Source organism: Xenia sp. Carnegie-2017, unplaced genomic scaffold (genome assembly GCF_021976095.1).
Source record: "Xenia sp. Carnegie-2017 unplaced genomic scaffold, XeniaSp_v1 HiC_scaffold_14, whole genome shotgun sequence".
Lineage (NCBI taxonomy): Eukaryota > Metazoa > Cnidaria > Anthozoa > Malacalcyonacea > Xeniidae > Xenia > Xenia sp. Carnegie-2017.
The window spans coordinates 3,593,416-3,617,024 of record NW_025813447.1 but is presented as its reverse complement, the minus strand read 5'-3'; the positions used below and the strand labels follow the sequence as shown (position 1 = coordinate 3,617,024).

Below are 23,609 nucleotides of genomic sequence, written 5' to 3'. Positions count from 1 at the left end.
TCAACCCATTAGTCATGGCCGCGGTGTGACGCATTCAAACCAAACACTTGCCGTTACTGAAAACAGGTTTAATATAATTTCTGAGCTTTCTTCTTGCAATCAATTACACATAAATTCTTAATCAATCGAGATCATTTCAATGTACTTCAATATTAAGAAAAGCGTCTTCAATATCGCGAGGTGAAGTGGGTAACCATTTTACCTGGATGTGAGCTTGTCACCAATTTTCTGTGCCTCGCTTCGAGAGTTTCACACATCCCTGGATTCATGCTTTACTAAATCCTTTGATATTTTAAGAATTATACAGAAAATTCTTTGAGAAACATATCATCGTGTAAATTCAAGATTTGACATGCTTAAATTCATAGACACAAATTTAAAGTAGCAGCCTTATTTCAAAATCATCACTACCACTGGTAGGACTATCCCTCCGATAAAGACTGACGTGGTACCTTCGGATTTTGCCGTACCTTTCACACCTTTTCTGGGTAGTGGACTAGTGCTCGTTGATGAAGTTTCCTGTAATGGTATAGTATACACTATGTATTGTTATAAAATAAAAACTATAGAACGCGTGCAGTGATTGGTCTAGAGCCGTGTTTGCATTTGCCTGCGTAAAGCACATCTGAGCTCAACCAATCAAATCAATCAAAACAACAATCAGTCAAAGAGAATTTGCAAATCTATCATGAATACATTTTAGAGCCTAACCCTCGACCTTCGGTCTCGGCCTTGCAATGATCAGCTCTCGATTTCTCCCATAGGTCTCCCCTCGTTTTACATGAGGCCGTGCACACACAGCAAACATCTTTTATTTCTTAAGCAAAAACCATTTTGCTGTGCTATTAGTCCTTTATAATGATTAGCATTAGCTTATCCTGAACCCATAAATGTTCTCTTCTAAATGTTAAAATTTACGAAATTTGGTGACGTATAGTACAAGAATGACGTGTTGTCCGTTGTCTTCTTTACTATCTATTGTAATGCAAAATGATTTAGGTTGTGCTACCCATGCTACGTCAAAAAACTTACCTCCTGCCCTAATGCCAATAATGTTGGCAGTTTTAGCAGAATACAGTGAGTTTCTTTCATGCTGTACGACTTCCCGCATCTTATATAGATTCTCAATAACATACCATTCCATCGTCGTAGAGCGTCCATGTTTTTGATCTAAATAACAAATGTTGTTATTGAACAATGTTTTGTAAGTCTTGTGACACCAGGTGTCTTTTTCATGTCGTTTTTACCTCGATTTTTTTGGTAATCTTGTCAACACTGTTCATTGTAAAAAGATTTTTTGAATCCTCTTGGTACGTTTCTTTGCCGTCTTTTGTAAACGTGAATTTCTTTTCCACTTTACAATTGTCATTTTCGTCTTAGATCGGTGCAGAAATATGAAATTTTTCCACGTTTGCGCTTTCACGAAATTGCCATCAGAAAAACGATAGCCGCGACTTCTTCGAATACAGTGACTTCTTCGTCACCGTATTTTGATGTGCTTTCCAAAACTGACCGCGATTGTACCCCGAAACACCTACTCCAGCCTGATCTTCTGTTAGAAACGAAGTAAGAAACGTCCAAAAAATTCTTGCTTTCTTGTTAATTTGGTAGCACGCTAGTTTTTGAAAATCCGATTTTGATTTTTGACATGATTGCATTGTTACTGGTGCATCTTTTCCTCCCAATGTGATACAACGAAGTGATTTCACATTCATCAGTTGTTTATTGACTGTGTCAAGACGTATCCATTTCTGATCCAATGAATTGCCACAAGACGTACTATACACAAACACGTCAGATTGTTTCAAACACTTCTTTGTCACCGTATTTTGAAGATTGAATGCATCATCGTCGTAGTCTGTAAAAACGACAACAACAGGAAATTGAGGGATATGTTTGACATATTTTCCGCAAGTTGATTTTAAAGCTACGTCAAGTTCATGTTATTTTCCGTGCATAGTCGCACGTGGACAATGTTCCGTGGATAGTTGCCAGTGTAGAGAAAGAAAAACTTTACGATTTAAAGAGAATATTATTTTAATCGTGAAGTCAAGAAAGAGATTTATAACAACGGTTTATTCACAATGTGATTTTTATTGTTAAGGAAACACTTTTCCCATTGGGTAAGTTCGGAAAGAATTTTTGAAGTATTTCCAGACAAAACTTACTGCATCTCATTTTTGGTAGTGTTATCGTCAAAATAATTTGAAAGCAATTCGATTTGTAAGCTTTAATTCTTCGGAAATTCAAAAGCATGCAGTTGAACGGTTTTAATGGTTCTCCTGATTCACCATTGAGATACTATAATTTATTTTTTATTTTACATCGAAACGATCATAAACCTTGTCAATACACAGTTTCTCTCGCAATTCCCTGGATGTGATACTTTTCAAGGTATATTTGTGGTTGTTTACTTAATTGTTAGATCTCCTTCCAGATGCAATTCTTCATCCTTGATGCAACTTCCTCTGCGATTCTTGTCATTGTTATCGATAATAAAAGTATTCGTTCCATCTTTACATTCACAAAAATGACACCCAGTTATGTTATAACATTTGGCATTGTACTTCATACAATCATGACTATAATTTCTTTCAGTTTGTGCACTTGAATAGTCTAAGTTGGTAAATATATCTCGTTCATGACGGTATATTCTCAGTTTGCTGCCATTGGTGCATTTGAAATAACATATCGTGAAAATTAAAAGCATCCTCCACACACTAAATTTAAAATCCATTTGTGCTTTTCTGTTTCAATGGTCCTGTTGTGGTGCGGTTCCTTGTTTAAACAACCGTTTCTTCTTTGCGTTTTGCAATTTAAATACATTGCATGCATTTGCACGAGTCACGATATTTGCATTATTTGGTTGTTGTAAACATCGTCTCATGTTTGTATATTTGTTAACATCCTGTGTCTTTGTTCATTCCTGATAAACACGCTGTTCTTTAAGTGCTAATACAGTGAAATTTTTACATTCTGTATTAATGGTGTCTTAAAAAGTACATGCTCTTTAAAATCATTTTTATGAAAAAAAGAATTGAAATTGGCATTTTGACCGATTTCGTAGCCATGAAAAGTGCGGGTTTGTCTGTTAGAAATTACTGCATTAGCTTCGCGAGGCGCGACTTCCGTACTACTTACATGACGTCAAATGAGGAAACATGGCAGCCAAATAAGTTCGCATACAAGGGCGAATTTTGCAATTAACAATTGCTAAGTTCCACTCAGCGTAAAATGAGCTGATATATATATCAAATTGCTTGCAAGCATTTAAATACTTCTTTAAGTCAATAAAAAAATAAAAGCAAATTTCACTTCATTGGACTACAACCCAGAAATGGCAGTTCTTATTTTTGCGCTTAAGCAAAGTTAGTGATTTTAAACAAATCAATACTCGCACATTTCTAAAACGCATTCGGCTTTATAAAACATTCAAGCAAACAAAAAATCATGCTTATAAACTCGTAGAAATTTTATTTTTGACAAGGAGGCCAAATTTCCTAGAAAAAGGAAATTTGGCCTCCTTGTCAAAAATAAAATTTCTACGATCGTAGCTTATGTAGGTCGCTTCACTCCGTTAAAACCTCGTTAGCTTGAAAAGTTATTTCTTGCAATGGTCTCCCAACGTTGGAAATTACTTGTTTTATATTCACAACAAATTCCACAGTATGTTCGTTCTTTGCCATTCTATTGCAAGTGTTGGTAGTAGTGGTCACTACTCCTGCGATGTTTCATCAACGATTCATATCCGTAGACATTGGATTCAACAAATTGAAATGGGTCTTCATCGTTAGAATTCGCGACCTTTCTAACTGTGTTATTCGTATTGTTATTGCGAGCAATTGTCGTGTGTTCAATTTCATTTGGGATAGCATATTCACCAGTATACGAGGTTCTATTTTCTGGTTTTGGTTGCTTTTTGATATGAACGCTTGTCCCTGCATCATTTGGGATAACGTAATCACTGATACACTCCGGTTCAACACTTTGGTTTGGTTGTTCATTGCCATGAGATAAAGAGAGCATGGAATTATTACCATTCATTTGGATTGATTCTTTTTGCAAGCGCTGGTAATAATGACTGTTCGTGTCTCTGCTCGTACGCTTTTTTATTAATGGGGTATAGTTGTCTTTATTTGCTGTTTGATGTGTTGGTGGCCCTGCATCATTTGGGATAACGTAATCACTAATACACTCCGGTTCAACACTTTGGTTTGGTTGTTCATTGCCATGAGATAAAGAGAGCATGGAATTATTACCATTGATTTGGATTGATTCTTTTTCCAAGCGCTGGTAATAATGACTGTTCGAGTCTCTGCTCGTACGGTTTTTCATTAATGGGGTATAGTTGTCTTTATTTGCTGTTTGATGTGTGAGTGGCCTTTCGAATATTGTTGTTTTTATGTTGTGTTTGTTATAAGAATCACCAGCTGGTTGCTCATACATACGACTTTGTGTTTTGTTTTCTTCTTCATCATTGACATACGTATACGTCTCTTCTTCACCCTGAGATGTCAAGGTCATAAAAATATTCCCTTCCACTCCGGTTGGTTCAGTTTCCAAGAGATTTCCGGCTCGTTGGTTTGCTAATTCTATAGTGAAAAACAAAGAAACACGTTTGCTGTGGCAAATCATACTATTCTTCTGTGTAGCGATCATCAGAATGACGATTTTTCCATTCGTTTGTGGGATGTCATTTTTGATACATCATTATCTTTCATTTTCAGTGAATATACTTACCATGGGAGTCAAGCACTTCACGTTCAGTTTTCGAACTGTTAAAAGAATATAAAAGATAAATTTTGTTGACGGAAACATAATAAGTTTTTATTCTATTATATTGTATCAGAAACATTTCACGTGTCCTAATTTATGTATTTACTGTACTTTTTTACTAAGAAAAACTAATCTTATCGTAGAAGTGCATCTCGTAGTACATCTGTACGTATGAATGAATGAATGAATGAGTGAGTGAGCGAGCGAGGGAGTGAGTGAGTGAGTGAGTGAGTGAGTGAGTGAGTGAGTGAGTGAGTGAGTGAGTGAGTGAGTGAGTGAGTGAGTGAATGAATGAATGAATGAATGAATGAATGAATGAATGAATGAATGAATAAGTCTTTATTTTGACACGCTGGCCTCGTCAACTAGGGTTGATTTTTACGAGGGGCGTGCTTTTGTTCAAAAGTGATTACAAAATTTACTAAAAAATAAAACAGCTATAGAGGAGAAAAATAAGTTTAAATAATTACAGAGCTTAGTTTATTAATTTAGTTACATGTTAAGCCAAATCATAAAACGCAAGCAGCAATTTTGTTTTGAAAAAGTGACACGCTTTTGCTATTTCTGATTTTTTTTGAAATTGAATTCCAAACAGAAGCCCCTTCATACGCAGAGGTTTTCTTCAAGGAGTTAGTACTAGGCATAGGAACATCAAGAAAACTTGTAATATTGCGTAGATTGTAATCACTGATGTCTTTTCTATAGGTAAACAATCAAGTAGGTGAATTTGGTCCTGCATTTTTTAATAATTTAATCATCAGCTTTGCTTTGGTTTTTTCTCAAGTATTTCAAGAGGTTCCCACTTCAATTCTTGTAATGCGTTACAATGATCGACATTATTGGCCATGTTTAGAATAGGTTTTGCAGCTCTATTTTGAAGCTTTTGTAGTCTTTAGGATTGAGATTCACCCAATACACCTAAAACTTCACAGCAATATGTGAAGTAGGGATGCACCAGGGCATTATAAATAGAGATAAGTGTTTGTCTGTGTATTGCTTTAATTTTATAAGGGCAGAAATACCGGCTGCTACTTTTTTGCAAATTTTGTCAGTGTTACTCTTCCAAGATAAGTGTTGGTCAATTATTAAACCCAAACTTTCGTACTCATAAATTCCAATTTTAACGTAAATGCAAATTGCAATATGTAGTATAGGTTGCAATTTGCAAAAGATTGGTTATTTCAACTAGTTGTTGACTAATGACAAACTATTCAGAAGTCAAGTATGATGTTCAGGTTGTATTGGAAAAACTGGTCATCTTGGATGTCAACAAACATCTAGAGTTTGCATAATTCATCAGTAAGTGATCTCAAAGAAGCCTGAAGACAATTGAACTGACTCTCTCGCTTTGGATTTGCAATGTGCAGTGGCTGCAATATACGTGTGTATCATTGTATTCAATAACTCGTTTATTTTGCTGTTTATAAAGGTAAAATAATCCTTTGAAAAGTAGAATCATAAGAAGCAGTTTAATACCTTATATGTTTTCGATACCACACAAAATAGAACAAGACTAACACAAGGACAATAGTTGCGAGTGATACAGAAACTGCTATAGCAATTGCCTGAGATGAGCCTTCTTCACGTTCTTCGTGGGGTTGAAGTGTGTGGTTGCTACTTGATGTTGGTGATGTGGTCATCGGGACGGGGTCTGTGTTGACGTTGTTGTTCGAGGTTGTTGATGTTGTCTAAGAAATGTTTTTAAGAAATCAATCCCACTACCAAACACATCACGAACCGAAGATGGCAAAATATAAAATGACCATACATTAAAGGTAACTTAAAGAGAACCCGGTCAACCACAGTGAAGTTGTGCTCAATAGCTTAGCTAGCCAGCAAGTTATACTCCCGCTATGTAATTTCTATAGAAATGTATTGTGTTTACAGTTGCCGACTGGCTACGAGTTATAACTGAAAAAGGCAAGATGTAAAGGAATATTTCCACTCTATATTATCAAGCTAGGTGTTTATTTACAAGCAAGCGTGATCTTATATTGTTTTTAGCTACAAAGGAATAAACGTAAGCATTCGAAAGAAGGTTAGAAGGTGTTACTGTTTACAATTGTGTTACTATTCACAATTACATCAAAGAAATTAGGAAAAAAATACAAGTTCTTTAGAAGCCTTCACAGACCAGAGTTCAGCTGAGGCTTTTTAAAACGTACGTAAATCGCCTCAATGAAAAGCAAAAGATTAGGATTGTTGTAATGAAGACAGTGCAAAGTGCTAGTGTTGTTGGGAATGTGATCATGAGTAGAAAAGTGATGTGGTAAATTTATGTCATTAATTGTGTCATATAAGTTGAAAATAATGTAAATGGTTTGAACCCGGGAGTATCGTTATATCGGGAAAACTTGGTATATTGTTTTTAGTTACGCCACCAGGGCGACTATCTCTGTGCTAAAGTCTGGCGTATTACCATCTGATTTTGATCTTTTTTCACACTTTCCCTGCCTGTTTCTGTCATTGAAATTTGTATAGTAGTCTTCGGGAGTAAAGGACTGGTGTTTGGTGATGGTACTTCCTGTTAAAAATGCAGGAATGCAGAATAAAAGACTATTCTGCTCTGGGTTGTAAACTCTCAAAATGATATTGTTTTTCTTAAAGCTACGAATGATCTTCTTTGATTATCGTTACTGAAATTGATGGAAATTTGATGACGTGTGGTGTGTGGTTGACGTCACCTCAATTAACTTTATTGGTTTACAAGAACAAGTTCTTGCAAGATATATTGTTTGTAGTCTCGCCACCCGAATAGTTGACTATTTATCGTGTTTTGTTATGTTGAACTAACCTCTGGTTCCAATGGTAATAAAGATTGTAGTTTTATGAGAAAGCAATGACGTTCTTCTTTGTTAAACCGTCCGCGACATTTGATTTGTATTTGCAATAATGAACCATTCCATTGTCGTAGAGCATCCATGTTTCTAATCTAAATAAAAAATGTGGTTTGTGTATGATTTGACCTTTGTTTTCCTAATTTTCCACTCTTTTCAATGGTATTCATCTTTTTAATTTTTTTCCGTAAAAGTATGCAGAAATTTACGAAACGAACATTTATGTATGTCTTGTTTACAATATGTCGCTATATGGGAAGCCCACAAAACTTATATGGAAGGAACGATGTTTTTTTCGTCTTGTGCTACTATATAACTTGATTGGGTCGTTTCGTATGATGGTTTTACCTCGATTTCTTTCGTAGCCTCGCCAGTGCTGGACAATTTAAAAAGATTTTTTTAACCAGCTTCGTATGATTCATTGCCATCTTTCGTATACTTGAAATTTTCTTCCACAATGCAATCGTTATTTTCTCCGTAGATTGGCGCAGAAACATAGAATTTTTCCACATTCCGGCTATTGTTGTTAAATTTCAAATATTTCATGAAATTCCCATCAGAAAGGCGATAGCAACCTGTAGTGAATGAGTAAATTAAGCATGAAACAGGTTGGTGGACTTGTACTTTTAAATGAAGTAATCGTTGTTTTTGCGTGGATGCTCAGACATTGCAACCTATTACGTAGGACTTTAGTATCTATGGTTAAAATTGCATTCTTCTCAAAAATATTGGCGGAAACTGGACTGCATGAATGTTTTCACAACATTGTATTCTCACCTTTGTATTCTGTATTTTTCTCGCAGACATTGACTTCAGTCTTATTTTGGTGTGTTTTCCAATATTGACCGGTATATGACCGAAAGATCCTCTTCCGTTCGGAGTTTGTTCTAGGTAGTCAGTGAAAGTTGCAATAAATGTCGTAGTGAAAGTAGCTCCTAGATGTGTTTGGTACGTGCACTCCAGTTTTTGCGATCTCAGGTTAATATATCGACATTGACTCATTTCAACTACAACGGTGTATCTACTTATGCAAAGAAGTGATTTTAGATTCATGAGCTGCTCATTATTTGTCTTGAGACGTATCCACTTTTGATCCAAGGAATTTCCACACGTCGTACCCCACACAGAATTTCCAACTTGTTTTAAACATTTGTTTGTCACGGTATTTTCTAGAGTAAATTCATCATTGTCTGAGTCTACAAAAAATATAGCAACATGAACCTGATATATTTTTACCATCAGCTAAACTAATTTATGGTATAATTGCATCGCGATCTTGATAATGTTTTAGTTATTTATGTGAGTATAAAATAGAATGAAAAGGAATGGAACGGAACGGAACTGAACGAAAATGAATGGAATAGAAGTGGTTTAAAGTGAAAACATGTGGAATAATTTTTCAATATCCCAAACGCCAAAGGCTTATGTTACATACTAATGTTACATTTATTTACTCTTAAATTATCCTGAGTAAAAAGTAATGTAGTTATTACAATTTACCCTTATGAAAGTACATAAGTAGTCTTAAAACTATTAAAAATGTCAAATGCATTCGCACAAGATAAAACGCTATAAGATTATACCTGATTCTAGATTCACTTCTTCATCTTTGATGCAACTTCCTCTGTTATTCTTGTCATTATTATTCTTAATAAAAGTATTCGTTCCCTCTTTACATTCACAAAAGCGACACTTAGTGATGAAATGACATTCAGCGTTGTACTTCATACAGTCATGACTATGATTTCTTTCAGTTTGTGAACTTGAATAGTATATGTTGGTAAATATATCTCGTTCACGACGAAATATTCTCAGTTCGTTGCCATTTCCGTATTTGGAAAGGCATATAGTAAAAATTACAACCATCCACACGCTAAATTCAAAATCCATTTGTGCTTTAATCCTCCCCATCTATGGTCGTATTTTCAGGAGACAATCTTTGACTTCGAAAGATGGATGGCGGAGGTTTGGTTCCTTGCTCAATCTGGCAAGTAACTTTATTCTTTGACTCTCTCAACCTGCGTATCCTACATGTAAATAGTCATGATATTGCCACATATGTATCTATTCTGTGATATTGCGTAGAATGTATACATTCACATAATCGTGCACGCTATATGCATTGGCAATTATTTAATTGTTTTTAAATCCTTTGTTATACATGATGTTCTTAACGTTTATCAAAGATTATTTTTGGAATGTTTGAAGCAACTGCGACATTGCGAAAATGAAAGTCTCCGGTGTCTATAAAATTCACACTAAACACACTATGGTCTTTATCTTTCATTATGCAAAACATATTGACACAGATTCAAGCCGTCATTGAGGCGTCAGGGGGAAATGTTATAGCCATTCGAGTTACTGCATAAATTGAAACATTTACCAAATCTTTCTCTGTCGCCTAGATATTTACGAAACTTACCTCTGACTGCTAAACCTCCGTTATTCTCCTTGATTTTGAAGCATGCGTTTACTTCCCCGAACATATAAAAAACCTTTCTTACGTTTTTTATTGCTTCAGATAACAGGAACAAAGTTCTTAGTTCACTGAAAGTTTAGTTTTCCGGGCGAGCGTCATTGTGTTTGTGTCAGTCAATCTAAGAAAGTTACATCCCAATGCACGTGACGAAACCACCTTAGGTCTGTTTCAAACGTAGCATTTTACATGAGCCGAATGCATTTAAAACAAAAGATAATGAGGAATTTTATCTCATTTTCTTTTTTCTTTAATGCATTCGGCTCATTTAAAATGCGACATTTGAAACGGGCCTAAAATTGTTTGACTGACCTTCCTAACATAATATCAGAGGGATTGTTTATGTTTCTTTATAGTTCATTAAAGCTTTTTTCAATGTTTAGTATGAGCCGTCGAGGAGTGCGGGTGTGTCAATATAGATTTATTTATCATTTTATTAACAATACCTTTTGTTAAAATGAGACTTTATTTAGTAGTTAGCTTAAGTTTATAGAAACTTCATCTCTGTTTTTCATATAGTGAGATGAAATGAACCTGAATAACCAATTCACATTGACTCCACTCCTATGATATGATATACCTGAACCAGGGTAAAATGTAATTTTAGTAACATCACCGTTACATGTGTACTTCCCTTCTTCAACCTATTAGTCATGGCCACATTGTCATGCATTCAAACCAAACACTTGCCGTTACTGAAAACAGGTTTAATATAATTTCTGAGCTTTCTTCTTGCAATCAATTACACATAAATTCTTAATCAATCGAGTTCATTTCAATGTACTTCAATATTAAGAAAAGCGTCTTCAATATCGCGAGGTGAAGTGGGTAACCATTTTACCTGGATGTGAGCTTGTCACCAATTTTCTGTGCCTCGCTTCGATAGTTTCACACATCCCTGGATTCATGCTTTACTAAATCCTTTGATATTTTAAGAATCATACAAAAAATTCTTTGAGTAACATATCATCGTGTAAATTCAAGATTTGACAAGCTTAAAATCATAGACAAATTTAAAGTAACACTCCGTCCTTATTTCAAAATCATCACTACGACTGGTAGGACTATCCCTCCAATAAAGACTGACGTGGTACCTTCAGATTTTGCCGTACCTTTCACACCTTTTCTGGATAGTGGACTAGTGCTCGTTGGTGAAGTTTCCTGTAATGGTATAGTATACACTATGTATTGTTATAAAATAAAAACAATAGAACGCGTGCAGTGATTGGTCTAGAGCCGTGTTTGCATTTGCCTGCGTAAAGCACATCTGAGCTCAACCAATCTAATCAATCGAAATAATCAATCAGTCAAAGAGAATTTGCAAATCGATCATGAATACATTTTAGAGCCTAACACTCGATCTTCGGTCTCGGCCTTGCACTGATCAGCTCTCGATTTCTCCCAAAGGTCTCCTCGTTTTACATGAGCCCGTGCAAACACAGCAAACATCTTTTATTTCTTAAGCAAAAACCATTTTGCTGTGCTAATAGTCCTTTATAATGATTAGCATTAGCTTATCCTGGACCCACAAATGTTCTCTTTTAAATGTCGTTAAAATTTACGAAATTTGGTGACGTATAGTACAAGAATTGCGTGTTGTCCGTTGTCTTCTTTACTACCTATTGTGATGCAAAATGATTTAGGTTGTGCTACCCATGCTACGTCAAGAAACTTACCTCATGCCCTAATGCCAATAAAGTTGGCAGTTTTAGGAGAATACAGTGAGTTTCTTTCATGCTGTACGACTTCCCGAATGTTATATCAATTCTCAATAACATACCATTCCATCGTCGTAGAGCGTCCATGTTTTTGATCAAAATAACAAATGTTGTTATTGAACGATGTTTTTTATGTTTTGTGACACCATGTGTCTTTTTCATATCGTTTTTACCTCGATTTCTTTGGTAATTTTGTCAACACTGTTCATTGTAAAAAGATTTTTTGAATCCTCTTGGTACGTTTCCTTGCCGTCTTTTGTAAACGTGAATTTTTTTCCACTTTACAATTGTCATTTTCGTCGTAGATCGGTGCAGAAATATGAAAATTTTCCACGTTTGCGCTTTGGTTGAATTTCAAAAATTTCACGAAATTGCCATCAGAAAAACGATAGCAGCCTGTGGAAGATGAATATATTGACCATAAAACAATCTGGTGGACATGTAGTCTTTTTGCGAAGTAATTAGAATTGCGTGAAGTTAAGGATTCTCAGAAAGGCGTTGCGACCTTTCTCTTATAGAATTTTATAATTTCTATTTAAAGTTATAGTATTGTCAATAACAATAAGATTGGTGAAATTGAGCGGCGTTTTTCACAAGTCTTGTTCTCTAACCTTTGTAATCTGTTAACTTGCAAACGTTCATTTTACTGTCATTTTGATGTGCTTTCCAAAACTGACCGCGATTGTACCCCGAAACGCCCACTCCAGCCTGATCTTCTGCTAGAAACGAAGTAAAAAACGACCAAAAAATTCTTCCTTTCTTGTTTCTTTGGTAGCACGCTAGTTTTTGAAAATCCGATTTTGATTTTTGACATGGTTGCATTGTTACTAGTGCATCTTTTCCTCCCAATGTGATACAACGAAGTGATTTCACATTCATCAGTTGTTTATTGACTCTATCGAGACGTATCCATTTCTGATCGAATGAATCGCCACAAGACGTACTATACACGAACACGTCAGATTGTTTCAAACACTTCTTCGTCACCGTATTTTCAAGATTGAATGCATCATCGTAAGAGTCTGTAAAAACGACAACAACAGGAAATTGAGGGATATGTTTGACATCTTTTCCGCCAGCTGATTTTAAAGCTACGTCAAGTTCATCTTATTTTGCGTGGATAATCGCACGTGGACAATGTTCCGTGGAAAGTTGCCAGTGTAGAGAAAGAAAAACTTTACGATTTAAAGAGAATATTATTTTAATCGTGAAGTCAAGAAAGAGATTTATAACAACGGCTTATTCACAATGTGATTTTTATTGTTAAGGAAACACTTTTCCCATTGGGTCAGTTCGGAAAGAATTTTTGAAGTAGCTCTAGACAAAACTTACTGCATCTCATTTTTGGTAGTGTTATCGTCAAAATAATTTGAAAGCAATTCGATTTGTAAGCTTTAATTCTTCGGAAATTTAAAAGCATGCAGTTGAACGGTTTTAATGGTTCTCCTGATTTACCATTGAGATACTATAATTTATTTTTTATTTTACATCGAAACGATCATAAACCTTGTCAATGCACAATTTCTCTCGCAATTCCCTGGATGTGATACTTTTAAAGGTTTATTTGTGGTTGTTTACTTAATTGTTAGATCTTACCTCCTTCCAGATGCAATTCTTCATCCTTGATGCAACTTCCTCTGCGATTCTTGTCATTGTTATCGATAATAAAAGTATTCGCTCCATCTTTACATTCACAATACCGACACCCAGTTATGTTATAACACTTGTCATTGTACTTCATACAATCATAACTATAATTTCTTTCAGTTTGTGCACTTGAATAATCTAAGTTGGTAAATATATCTCGTTCATGACGGTATATTCTCAGTTTGCTGCCATTGGTGCATTTGGAATAACATATGGTGAAAATTAAAAGCATCCTCCTAACACTAAATTTAAAATCCATTTGAGTTTTCTGTTGCCAATGGTCCTGTTGTGGTACGGTTCCTTGTTTAAACAACCGTTTCTTCTTTGCGTTTTGCAATTTAGATACATTGCATGCATTTGCACGAGTCACGCTATTTGCATTAGTAATTATTTGGTTGTTGTAAACATCGTCTCATGTTTGTATATTTGTTAACTTCGTGTGTCTTTTTTCATTCCTGATAAACATGCTGTTCTTTAATGCTAATACAGTGAAATTTTTGCACTCTGTATTAATGGTGTCTTAAAAAGTGCATGCTCTTTAAAATCATTTTTATGAAAAAAAGAATTGAAATTGGCATTTTGACCGATTTCGTAGCCATGAAAAGTGCGGGTTTGTCTGTTAGAAATTACTGCATTAGCTTAGCGAGGCGCGACTTCCGTACTACTTACATGACGTCAAATGAGGAAACATGGCAGCCAAATAAGTTCACATACAAGGACGAATTTTGCAATTAACATTTGTTAAGTTCCACTCAGCGTAAAATGAGCTGATAGATATATCAAATTGCTTGCAAGCATTTAAATACTTTTTTAAGTCAATAAAAAAATAAAAGCAAATTTCACTTCATTGGAGTACAACCCAGAAATGGCAGTTCTTATTTTTGCGCTTAAGCAAAGTTAGTGATTTTAAACAAATCAATACTCGTACATTTCTAAAACGCATTCGGCTTTATAAAACATTCAAGCAAACAAAAAATCATGCTTATAAACTCGTAGAAATTTTATTTCTGACAAGGAGGCCAAATTTCCTAGAAAAAGTGCTCCGTGGGACCAAATTTCCCGGGAAATTTAGAGGAGGAGCAAATTTCCTGTTACAGCGGTTGAAAATGCCTAATTCATTGGGGGTCTTTAATTGTGTCAACAGGAGGGCAAAAGTGGAATTGTCTCAAAGAAAATGCTATTGCATTAATTCATACAATTTGCTCAATTTATAAGTAGAATTGCTGTTTGAAAATGTCGTAGCTTATGTAGGTCGCTTCACTCCGTTAAAACCACGTTAGCTTGAAAAGTTATTTCTTGCAATGGTCTCCCAACGTTGGAAATTACTTGTTTTATATTCACAACAAATTCCACAGTATGTTCCTTCTTTGCCATTCTATTGCAAGTGTTGGTAGTAGTGGTCACTACTCCTGCGATTTTTCATCAACGGTTCATATCCGTGGACATTGGATTCAACAAATTGAAATGGGTCTTCATCGTTAGAATTCGCGACCTTTCTAACTGTGTTATTCGTATTGTTATTGCGAGCAATTGTCGTGTATTCAATGTCATTTGAGATAGCATATTTGCCAGTATACGAGGTTCTTTTTTCTGGTTTTGGTTGCTTTTTGCTATAAACGCTTGTCCCTGCATCATTTGAGATAACGAAATCACTGATACACTCCGGTTCAACACTTTGGTTTGGTTGTTTATTGCCATGAGATAAAGAGAGCATGGAATTATTACCATTGATTTGGATAGATTCTTTTTGCAAGTGCTGGTAATAATGGCTGTTCGGGTCTCTGCTCGTACGGTTTTTCATCAATGGGGTATAGTTGTCTTTATTTGCTGTTTGATGTGTGAGTGGCCTTTCGAATTTTGTTGTTTTTATGTTGTGTTTGTTATTAGAATCACCAGCTGGTTGCTCACACGCACGACTTTGTGTTTTGTTTTCTTCTTCATAATTGGCATACGTATACGTCTCTTCTTCACCCTGAGTTGTCGAGGTCATAAAAAAATTCCCTTCCACTCCGGTTGGTTCAGTTTCCAAGAGATTTTCGGCTCGTTGGTTTGCTAATTCTAGAGTGAAATACAAAGAAACACTTTTGCTGTCGCAAATCATATTATTCATCTGTGTAGCGATCATCAGAATGACGATTTTTCCATTCGTTTGTGGGATGTCATTTTTGATACATCATTATCTTTCATTTTCAGTGAATATACTTACCATGGGAGTCAAGCACTTCACGTCTAGTTTTCTAAATGTTAAAAAGAGAATATAAAAGATAAATTTTGTTGACGGAAACATAATAAGTTTTTATCCTTTTATATTGTGTCAGAAACATTTCAAAAATCCTAATTTATGTATTTACTGTACTTTTTTACTAAGAAAAACTAATCTTATCGTAATAGTGCATCTCGTAGTACATCTGTAGTATGAATGAATGAATGAGTGAGTGAGTGAGTGAATGAGGAGAGGAGGAGTGAGGAGTGAGTGAGTGAGTGAGGAGGAGGAGTGAGTGAGTGAGTGAGTGAGTGGAGGAGGAGGAGTGAGGAGGAGTGAGTGAGTGAGTGTGAAGTGAGTGAAGTGAGTGAGTGAGGATGAGTGAGTGAGTGAGGAGGAGTGAGTGAGTGAGTGAGTGAGTGGAGGAGTGGATGAGTGAGTGAGTGAGTGAGTGAGTGAGTGAGTGAGTGAGTGAGTGAGTGAGTGAGTGAGTGAGTGAGTGAGTGGAGTGAGTGAGTGAATGAATGAAAATGAATGAATGTGAATGAAAATCTTTAAAAACTGGGTTGATGAGGGTGAAGAAAGAATAATTAAATAAAATATTCAGATAGTTTATAGTTACATGTTAAGCCAAATCATAAAGCGCAAGCAGCAATTTTGTTTTGAAAAAGAGACACGCTTTTGCTATTCCTGATTTCTTTTGGAATTGAATTCCAAACAGAAGCCCCTTCATACGCAGAGCTTTTCTTCAAGGAGTTAGTACTAGGCATAGGAACATCAAGAAAACTTGTAATATTGCGTAGATTGTAATCAGTGATGTCTTTTCTATAGATAAACAATCTAGTAAGTGAATTTGGTCTTGCATTTTTTAATAATTTATACATCAGCTTTGCTTTAGCTTTTTTTCCAAGTATTTCAAGAGGTTCCCACTTCAATTCTTTCAATTCTTGTAATGCGTTACAATGATCGATATTATTGCCCAGGTTTAGAATAGGTTTTGCAGCTCTATTTTGAAGCTTTTGTAGTCTTTAGGATTGAGATTCCCCCAATACACCCCAAACTTCACAGCAGTATGTGAAGTAGGTTGTACCAGGGCATTATAAATAGCGATAAGTGTTTGTTAGTGTATTGCTTTAATTTTCTAAGGGCAAAAATACCGGCTGCTACTTTTTTGCAAATTTTATCAGTGTTACTCTTCCAAGATAAGTGTTGGTCAATTATTAAACCCAAACTTTCGTACTCATAAATCCTATTTATAACGTAATTGCGAATTGCAAAATGTACTATAGGCTGCAATTTGCAAAAGATTGGTTATTTCAACTAGTTGTAACGACAAACTATTCGGAAGTCAAGTATGATGTACATGTTGTATTGGAAAAAGTGGTCATCTTGGATGTCAGCAAACATCTAGAGTTTGCATAATTCATCAGTAAGTGATCTCAAAGAAGCCTGAAGACAATTGAACTGACTTTCTCGCTTTGGATTTGCAATGTGTAGTGGCTGCAATATATTTGTGTATCACTGTATTCAATAACGCATTTATTTTGTTGTTTATATAGGGGAATTAATCCTTTGAAAAGTGGAACCATAGGAAGCAGTTTAATACCTTGTATGTTTTCGATGCCACACATAAAATATCAAGAACAGGATGAGGACAACGGCCAAGATTGATACAAGCACTGACAAAGCAATTGTGTACATAAGTCTTTCTTCCCAGTCTTTGTGGGTTTGGAGGGTGTGGTTGTTGCTCGAGGTTGGCGCTGATGTTATGATCCCTTTATTAAATATACTTGATTTCCTAAACGTTGTCATTGGCTTTGTTGATGCTGTTGATGTTGTCTAAGAAATGTTTTTAAGAAATTAATCCCACTACCAAATACATCACGAAGATGGCAAAATATAAAATGACCACACATTAAAGGTAACTTAAAGAGAACCCGGCTAACCACAGTGAAGTTGTGCTCAATAGCTTAGCCAGCCAGCAAGTTATATTCCCGCTATGTAAGTTCTATAGAAATGTATTGTGTTTACAGTTGCTGACTGGCTATGAGTTATAACTGAAAAAGGCAAGATGTAAAGGAATATTTCCACTCTATATTATCAAGCTAGGTGTTTATTTACAAGCAAGCGTGATCTTATATTGTTTTTAGCTACAAAGGAATAAACGTAAGCATTCGAAAGAAAAAAAAGGTTGGAAGGTGTTACTGTTTACAATTAGACCAGGGATTAGAAAAAAATATTTTCTTTAGAAGGTGTTACTATTCACAATTACATCAAAGAAATTAGGAAAAAAATACAAGTTCTTTAGAAGCCTTCACAGACCAGAACTCAGCTGAGGCTTTTTGAAACGTACATAAATCGCCTCAAGGAAAAGCAAAAGATTAGGACTGTTGTAATGAAGACAGTGCAAAGTGTTAGTGTTGTTGAGAATGTGATCATGAGTAGAAAAGTGATGTGGTAAATTAATGTCATTAATTTTGTCATATAAGTTGAAAATAATGTAAATGATTTGAACCCGGAGTATCGTTACGTGTTTGTGGATGTAGATCGTCCAGATGTGAAGAGTCTTGAGAAAGACTGTTGTTGTTGTTGTTGACGTTTCGAAAATATTAGCGGTAGTCGTCTTTGACTCTGAAGATGACTACCGCTATGGTTGTCGAAATCTCCGTCAACAACAACAACAACAGTCCTTCTCAGGACTCTACTAACCTGGACGATCTACATGACTACATCCACAAACGTGTAAGTTGAAAATGTCGGTTATTGCGCGTTATGGCAGTTTGCAACATGGTCATGAATAGCGCTTTTGTCGAATTATTGCTTTAAATCTTGTCTCTTGCTATTATAACTCTAATCTTGAGTTTACAAGATGATGTGTTTTTAGATTGTGTTTTTAGATTGTGTTTTCTCGTTCATTTTTTCAAATTGTCGGCTGGAATAAGGTTTTACAGAAAAATTTACAAAGCAAATTTGCGGGCTGGCTACGCCAGTGGGTATGCCACAGACACCTACATCATGCATTATCTCTTTACTTCATTTTATCAAAAGTCTTTGCGAAGTCTTTTATCCACAGCAAAATACAGAGGCATGAACTAATTTATAGTTACGCATCAACCAAAAAATTTTTGCATACTATCCATGTTTATAAATTTGACATAATAAAATTATAGATTTGCACACATTGTGTCCTGATGATTATACTAAAGAAAGATTGGATTAATGGTAGACTCACCTCTTTTAGTACTGTTGGAAACTTTAAGAGCAAACAATGAGATTCACTTTCAAGATTTTCTTTGGTTGTTTCGCTTTCACAGGTAACTACTAGTTTCATCAAATAACCCTGGTACTTATTTAATGCGCTATTTTGCACTTGGATTATCAAAAATAAAAGAAAAACAAATATTTGTTGAGGTATGCTGCTAATGTGTGGCCAGCAAATCAAAAATCTTAGCCATCAAAGGATCAAAAGTTATTTGAACAAATATCTTTCCCCTTTTCCAGACTTCCTCTTCCCCCACCCTCTTATTGTGTGATATTGCTCAAAAATTCTTATATTTTCGTCGATAAGTTATGGTTAGCAAAATTCTCTTCTGTCCACCCGAATCGGTTCAATCAATGTACAGCCAGTCTCACCTTTAAAATTTTTAAATTTTCACTTGTATTATTTTCCACGTAAATCAATTTATCGTTGTTGGGTGTCGTTAATTTCCTCCATTTTGTTTCATTAAGCTGCTTCGATTCGGACCAGTTTACTCGGCATGTGGCGTTTCCATGAAACAGCGGAGCATAGAATGCTTGCTCTTGCATGCCATTGGACGACTTTCCCACAAGAGAATACATGAATGTTGAGTTAAAAAAACGGTAGCACCCTATAAAAAAGCAAGTTTGACAATTTTCATTAACGTATCTAGCGGTCGATGGTGTTGTACAACCATCCATGAGTGAAATAATGTTAACTTCTTTACACTAATTATTTGCAGCTTTGTAATTTTTTGACAAAGAATTGGCTTCAAAAACGACCGCCTAATTGTCGATCCCGTGTTTCTATTGAGTTTACAAGCATTCATATAGAATCATAGTCATGTTTATCGTATGCGTTACGTTGTTTATGTTTATTGTACAAACTTTTGCCCGTACCTTTATATTTGATTATTGTCTTAAGGTTATTTTTGTAATGCCAAGTTATAGCTTCATTTTCATCTCCATCTTGAGAATAGATTATCGAATAACGTTTTTGACCACGGGGCTGTTTTTTCATGATCACAATAATTTTTTTGCTGCAATTTCTAGCAAAAACTCTGAGTACGTTCGTTTCGTCTTCGTCTTCGTCTTCGTCTTCGTTTTCGTTCATAACTTCTTGTTCGTAGCCACTATTTTTTTTGCATTGTCCTAAAGTAATTGTTCCATTTTCTTTTTCACAATCAGGAATGAAATGCATGCATTGTAAAGTTTTAACATTCATGAGGGAGACAGTTTCTTCAGTTCTAGGTAATGACACCCAAAATTGTGACGATGCCCAAGAACATGGTTTCCCTGTTAGTGGCTTGCTTTCTCCTTCAGATTCAACGCATATTTCTTGTTTGTTTTCCCCAACTCGCTTCATGAAACAAGAAACTTCAAACTATACTTAATCGACTTCATTAATAGTATTTATAGAATTTCAAGTCTATAGGAAGAAGAAAGGTTACTACTATTTGATGAGAATTATAAAACAAAAATTGTCCGGTTTTTTGTGGGTAAGATTTTACCGCTGCTGATATGCTATGGGAATTGATGCCTTCAAATATACGAACTTCCTAGTGATTGAAATAGTGATGTTAACTAACTATCAATTTCAATTACCAATTTCGAAATATTAGGAAGTCATGTGATCAAAATGGCGAATGAGTTAGTTTATGTAATCAAAAGTATATTGACTTTGGTTTCCTTGAACAAAGATACACCTGTGCTACTTTCATTTTTACATTATTCCACAACATTATGATTGAACGAATAGTTGTCAAAATTTGTCAAAATCCCATATTATCCAATTGTCCCCAATTTACCTTCAAACATATGTTGAAATATGGACATCTTTGTTTATAAATCACTGCATTTAAAACACTTAAACAATTAGCCACCATATTTGCATGTAGATTAAGTTTATTATTTATTACCCTGTTCATCTTACCAGATTCTGGGACTATATCTTCATCTTTGATACAGTTGTAAGTATTGTCACCGTTAGTTGAAAGAAACGTTCCTCTACCATCTTTACATTGACATCGTGTGCAATTTTTACTTTTTACGCAGTTGGCGCCATATATTTCACACTGTCTTTCTGTACAATTGCCCTGTTCTGTACACTCTATATTCCTAAATGTATCCAATTCTCCTCGCTCAATTTTGAATGACATGGCTTCGCTGCCATTGTGACAGCATAAAATGAAGAGGAAGCACGCCGCTAAAATAAGTCGCATTATCATTATCCTTTTAAGCCTTGGTCTTGATTCTTGCCAAATATGCGAATGGACTGGAAAATCGTACTTTCGTATCTGCAATTGTATACTGAAGACTTTTAATCGTCTACAGTTGTAAATTGTTCAGCTTAAAAGGTTTGACTGAAAGCATTAAATACTTAAGCCTGCTTTCCACTAGCCACGTATCGTAACGTATTAGAGCAAAACGTAACATGGCGCATGCGTGCTTGTGCCTATTGACTATTAAATTCATAAGCACGCATGCGCCATGTTACGTTTTGCTACGATACGTTACGATACGTGGCTAGTGGAAAACAGGCTTTATTATAACCATATGTGTAGCAATCTGTAAGTGCTCGCGTGGGTGGGTCACAAAGGAAAGACCTTTTCACGAACTGGGGCAAGAGAATCTAAGGCCCCGTTTACACTATACCCGATTGCTATCGTAGCAAGTTGAATGTTCTTTATATTAAAAAGCAGTGAAATTGTTCAACTTCAAAAACACAATCAAATAGACTAAATCTATCAGCTTGATAAGCTTTTACTCCGAACAGTTACACCTTTAAAGCAAATGAAGATGTCGTGATCAGCGAATCCGGTATAGTATAAACGCAGCCTAAATTTAATCATTCAAAATGTCTCGTCTCTGGCGATTGATTTGTTTTACCTTTTGAAAAGCAGAAATATTTATTACAGAATGGTCACGACATAAGCAAATATCGCTTTCTTATGCAGGTTTCCCTGTCTCTGAGCCACTGTCAGTGTGTGTACGCAATATTTTTAATTAAAGCCGTCGGTAAACAATACCGTAAACAAGTTCCAATTACATAGCAAAAAAATTTTCACTAGTGACTTCAAAAAACCCGAAGTTTCGTATTTTTAATAATGTTTGGACATACATGATGTATTGGACATACATGAAGTATTGGACAACAGGTCAGTGAACATAAATCAATGAACATTTTCGTATTTAATCATACGGACCATTTCCAGGGAATTTTTTGTGGCGATCGACCGTTGGTAGATTGAAAATTTGCAAAACCTAGAGAGCAAACCTAGGTTATGAATAATTACTTAATAATTTTTTGTCCACCTTCAAGTCTACTTTTGTGTATACCTTTGTGTCTACACGTTATTGTTTATCCTTGTGTCCACCTTTTTTTCTATCTTAATGTGCATGTACCATTGAGAGTAACTTTATGTCTATCTTTGTGTACTCTTTTTTGTTCGCCTTTGTGTCTACCTTCAGTTAAGTACTTCAATACTTCAGTAGTAAGTTATAGTATTCCTTGATGCATAATTTCTATTTATGTGTAACCTTGGCCATTTTTGTGACCTCAGGTATACTTTTCCACATCATCAAAGAATGCCCTTGTCTTTTGTTTATTGCATCTCTATTTCAATTTAACACTTAAACAAGTCATTACTAAAGTTTAAATTTGATTATATTTCTACTGACTTATTTTTGTATTAAAGAGTTAATGTGCCCATTATCTCATCGACGGGTTATCCATGTGTTAAATTGTACAGATCGATGTATTGAAGATCATCATTAATGTTATTTCTTTCTCTTAAGACTGACCTTACAGCAGTGTGCTGGTGCATCGTACGTGCACGTTCACTCCTCGGTATTAAAAGTGATAAAGTTCTAAAGAAACTTCCAAAGGTAAGTCGTATTTGATTTTAAAATTTTTCAATACTATAATAGTCAAATTTTCTTCGTAAAAGAAAACTGTCCATGTTTCAATAGTTTTTTTTATCACCAAACGAAGGAAAGAGTTTTGTATTAGAAAAAACTATACTCCAACATATTTGATAGTCGCTTTGTCGCGTTATGACACTGAACTCTTTATTAACAAATAACATTTTCGTGAAATATGGGAAAACGCTTTCTGCGTAAAATCATCTTGGAAAATCAAGATCCGACTTGTGTAAAATCATATAGACAGTAAATTAATCTTCCAACTTTTTAAAAAATCTTTACGACACTTGATTGTAAAGAATCATTTATTTTGAAAGCTTATTTTATTTGAAATTTTGGTTTGGTTGCTCATTGCCATGAAATATAGGAATCATGAAAGTATTACCATGGTCTTGCATCGATTCTTTTTGCAACTGCTGAAAGAATGAATGTTTGACTCTCTGTTTTTGTGGTTTTTCATGAACGGGGTATAGTTTTTTTCATTTACGGATTTTCTAAATATGTTTAAGGATTTTCAAATTTTGTTGTGTTAAAGTTGTGTTTATTATTTGGAGCGCCAGATTCTTGCTCATTAGCTTGACTCTGTATGTTGAAATCATTTTTAACATTAGCATAAATATACGAGCCTTCTTCGTGGCGAGCCTTCTTCGTCAAGATAGATAAATTTTGTTTACCAAATCTGAAGGGTGTTGATCTTGTTTTTTAATTGCCCTAAAAAGCAGACACCCAAATACCTACACATACACACACACAAACAATTATACTTATAATACTTAAGTTAAGACATGAAA

At 35.2% G+C, this 23,609-nt stretch overlaps 3 protein-coding genes and 1 long non-coding RNA gene across 8 annotated transcripts; 1 reads left to right on the top strand and 3 right to left on the bottom strand.

Annotated features, from left to right (window-relative positions):
* Window positions 1–3,604: 3,604 nt before the first annotated feature.
* On the bottom strand, window positions 3,605–9,639 carry LOC124434810. Of its 5 annotated transcripts, XM_046984733.1 has the most exons (8): window positions 9,197–9,639; window positions 8,391–8,809; window positions 7,962–8,188; window positions 7,571–7,708; window positions 6,453–6,464; window positions 6,253–6,410; window positions 4,741–4,775; window positions 3,605–4,592 (listed from the first exon to the last, which is right to left on the bottom strand). In XM_046984733.1, the coding sequence occupies exons 4-8, from the start codon at window positions 7,697–7,699 to the stop codon at window positions 3,688–3,690; spliced, it is 1,239 nt and encodes a 412-aa protein (XP_046840689.1). In that variant the 5' UTR covers window positions 7,700–7,708; window positions 7,962–8,188; window positions 8,391–8,809; window positions 9,197–9,639; the 3' UTR covers window positions 3,605–3,687. The 5 variants fall into 5 exon arrangements, 3 of the variants coding, with proteins under 3 accessions (XP_046840689.1, XP_046840688.1, XP_046840690.1); XM_046984732.1 differs by having other exon boundaries at window positions 6,253–6,464; XM_046984734.1 differs by lacking the exon at window positions 7,571–7,708 and having other exon boundaries at window positions 6,253–6,464.
* Window positions 9,640–12,012: 2,373 nt separating this feature from the next.
* On the bottom strand, window positions 12,013–13,548 carry LOC124434295. Its single transcript, XM_046984184.1, has 3 exons — window positions 13,404–13,548; window positions 12,419–12,898; window positions 12,013–12,203 (listed from the first exon to the last, which is right to left on the bottom strand). The coding sequence occupies exons 1-3, from the start codon at window positions 13,546–13,548 to the stop codon at window positions 12,013–12,015; spliced, it is 816 nt and encodes a 271-aa protein (XP_046840140.1).
* Window positions 13,549–14,177: 629 nt separating this feature from the next.
* On the bottom strand, window positions 14,178–15,689 carry LOC124434819 (probable serine/threonine-protein kinase clkA). Its single transcript, XM_046984747.1, has 2 exons — window positions 15,661–15,689; window positions 14,178–15,512 (listed from the first exon to the last, which is right to left on the bottom strand). Exon 2 carries the CDS (start codon window positions 15,442–15,444, stop codon window positions 14,830–14,832), a length of 615 nt encoding a protein of 204 aa, XP_046840703.1. The 5' UTR covers window positions 15,445–15,512; window positions 15,661–15,689; the 3' UTR covers window positions 14,178–14,829.
* A 1,716-nt stretch (window positions 15,690–17,405) lies between these two features.
* LOC124434827 lies at window positions 17,406–19,059 on the top strand. The gene is made up of 2 exons (XR_006944907.1): window positions 17,406–17,578; window positions 18,828–19,059. It is a non-coding gene; the product is annotated as an uncharacterized LOC124434827 (long non-coding RNA).
* The last annotated feature ends 4,550 nt before the right edge of the window (window positions 19,060–23,609 follow it).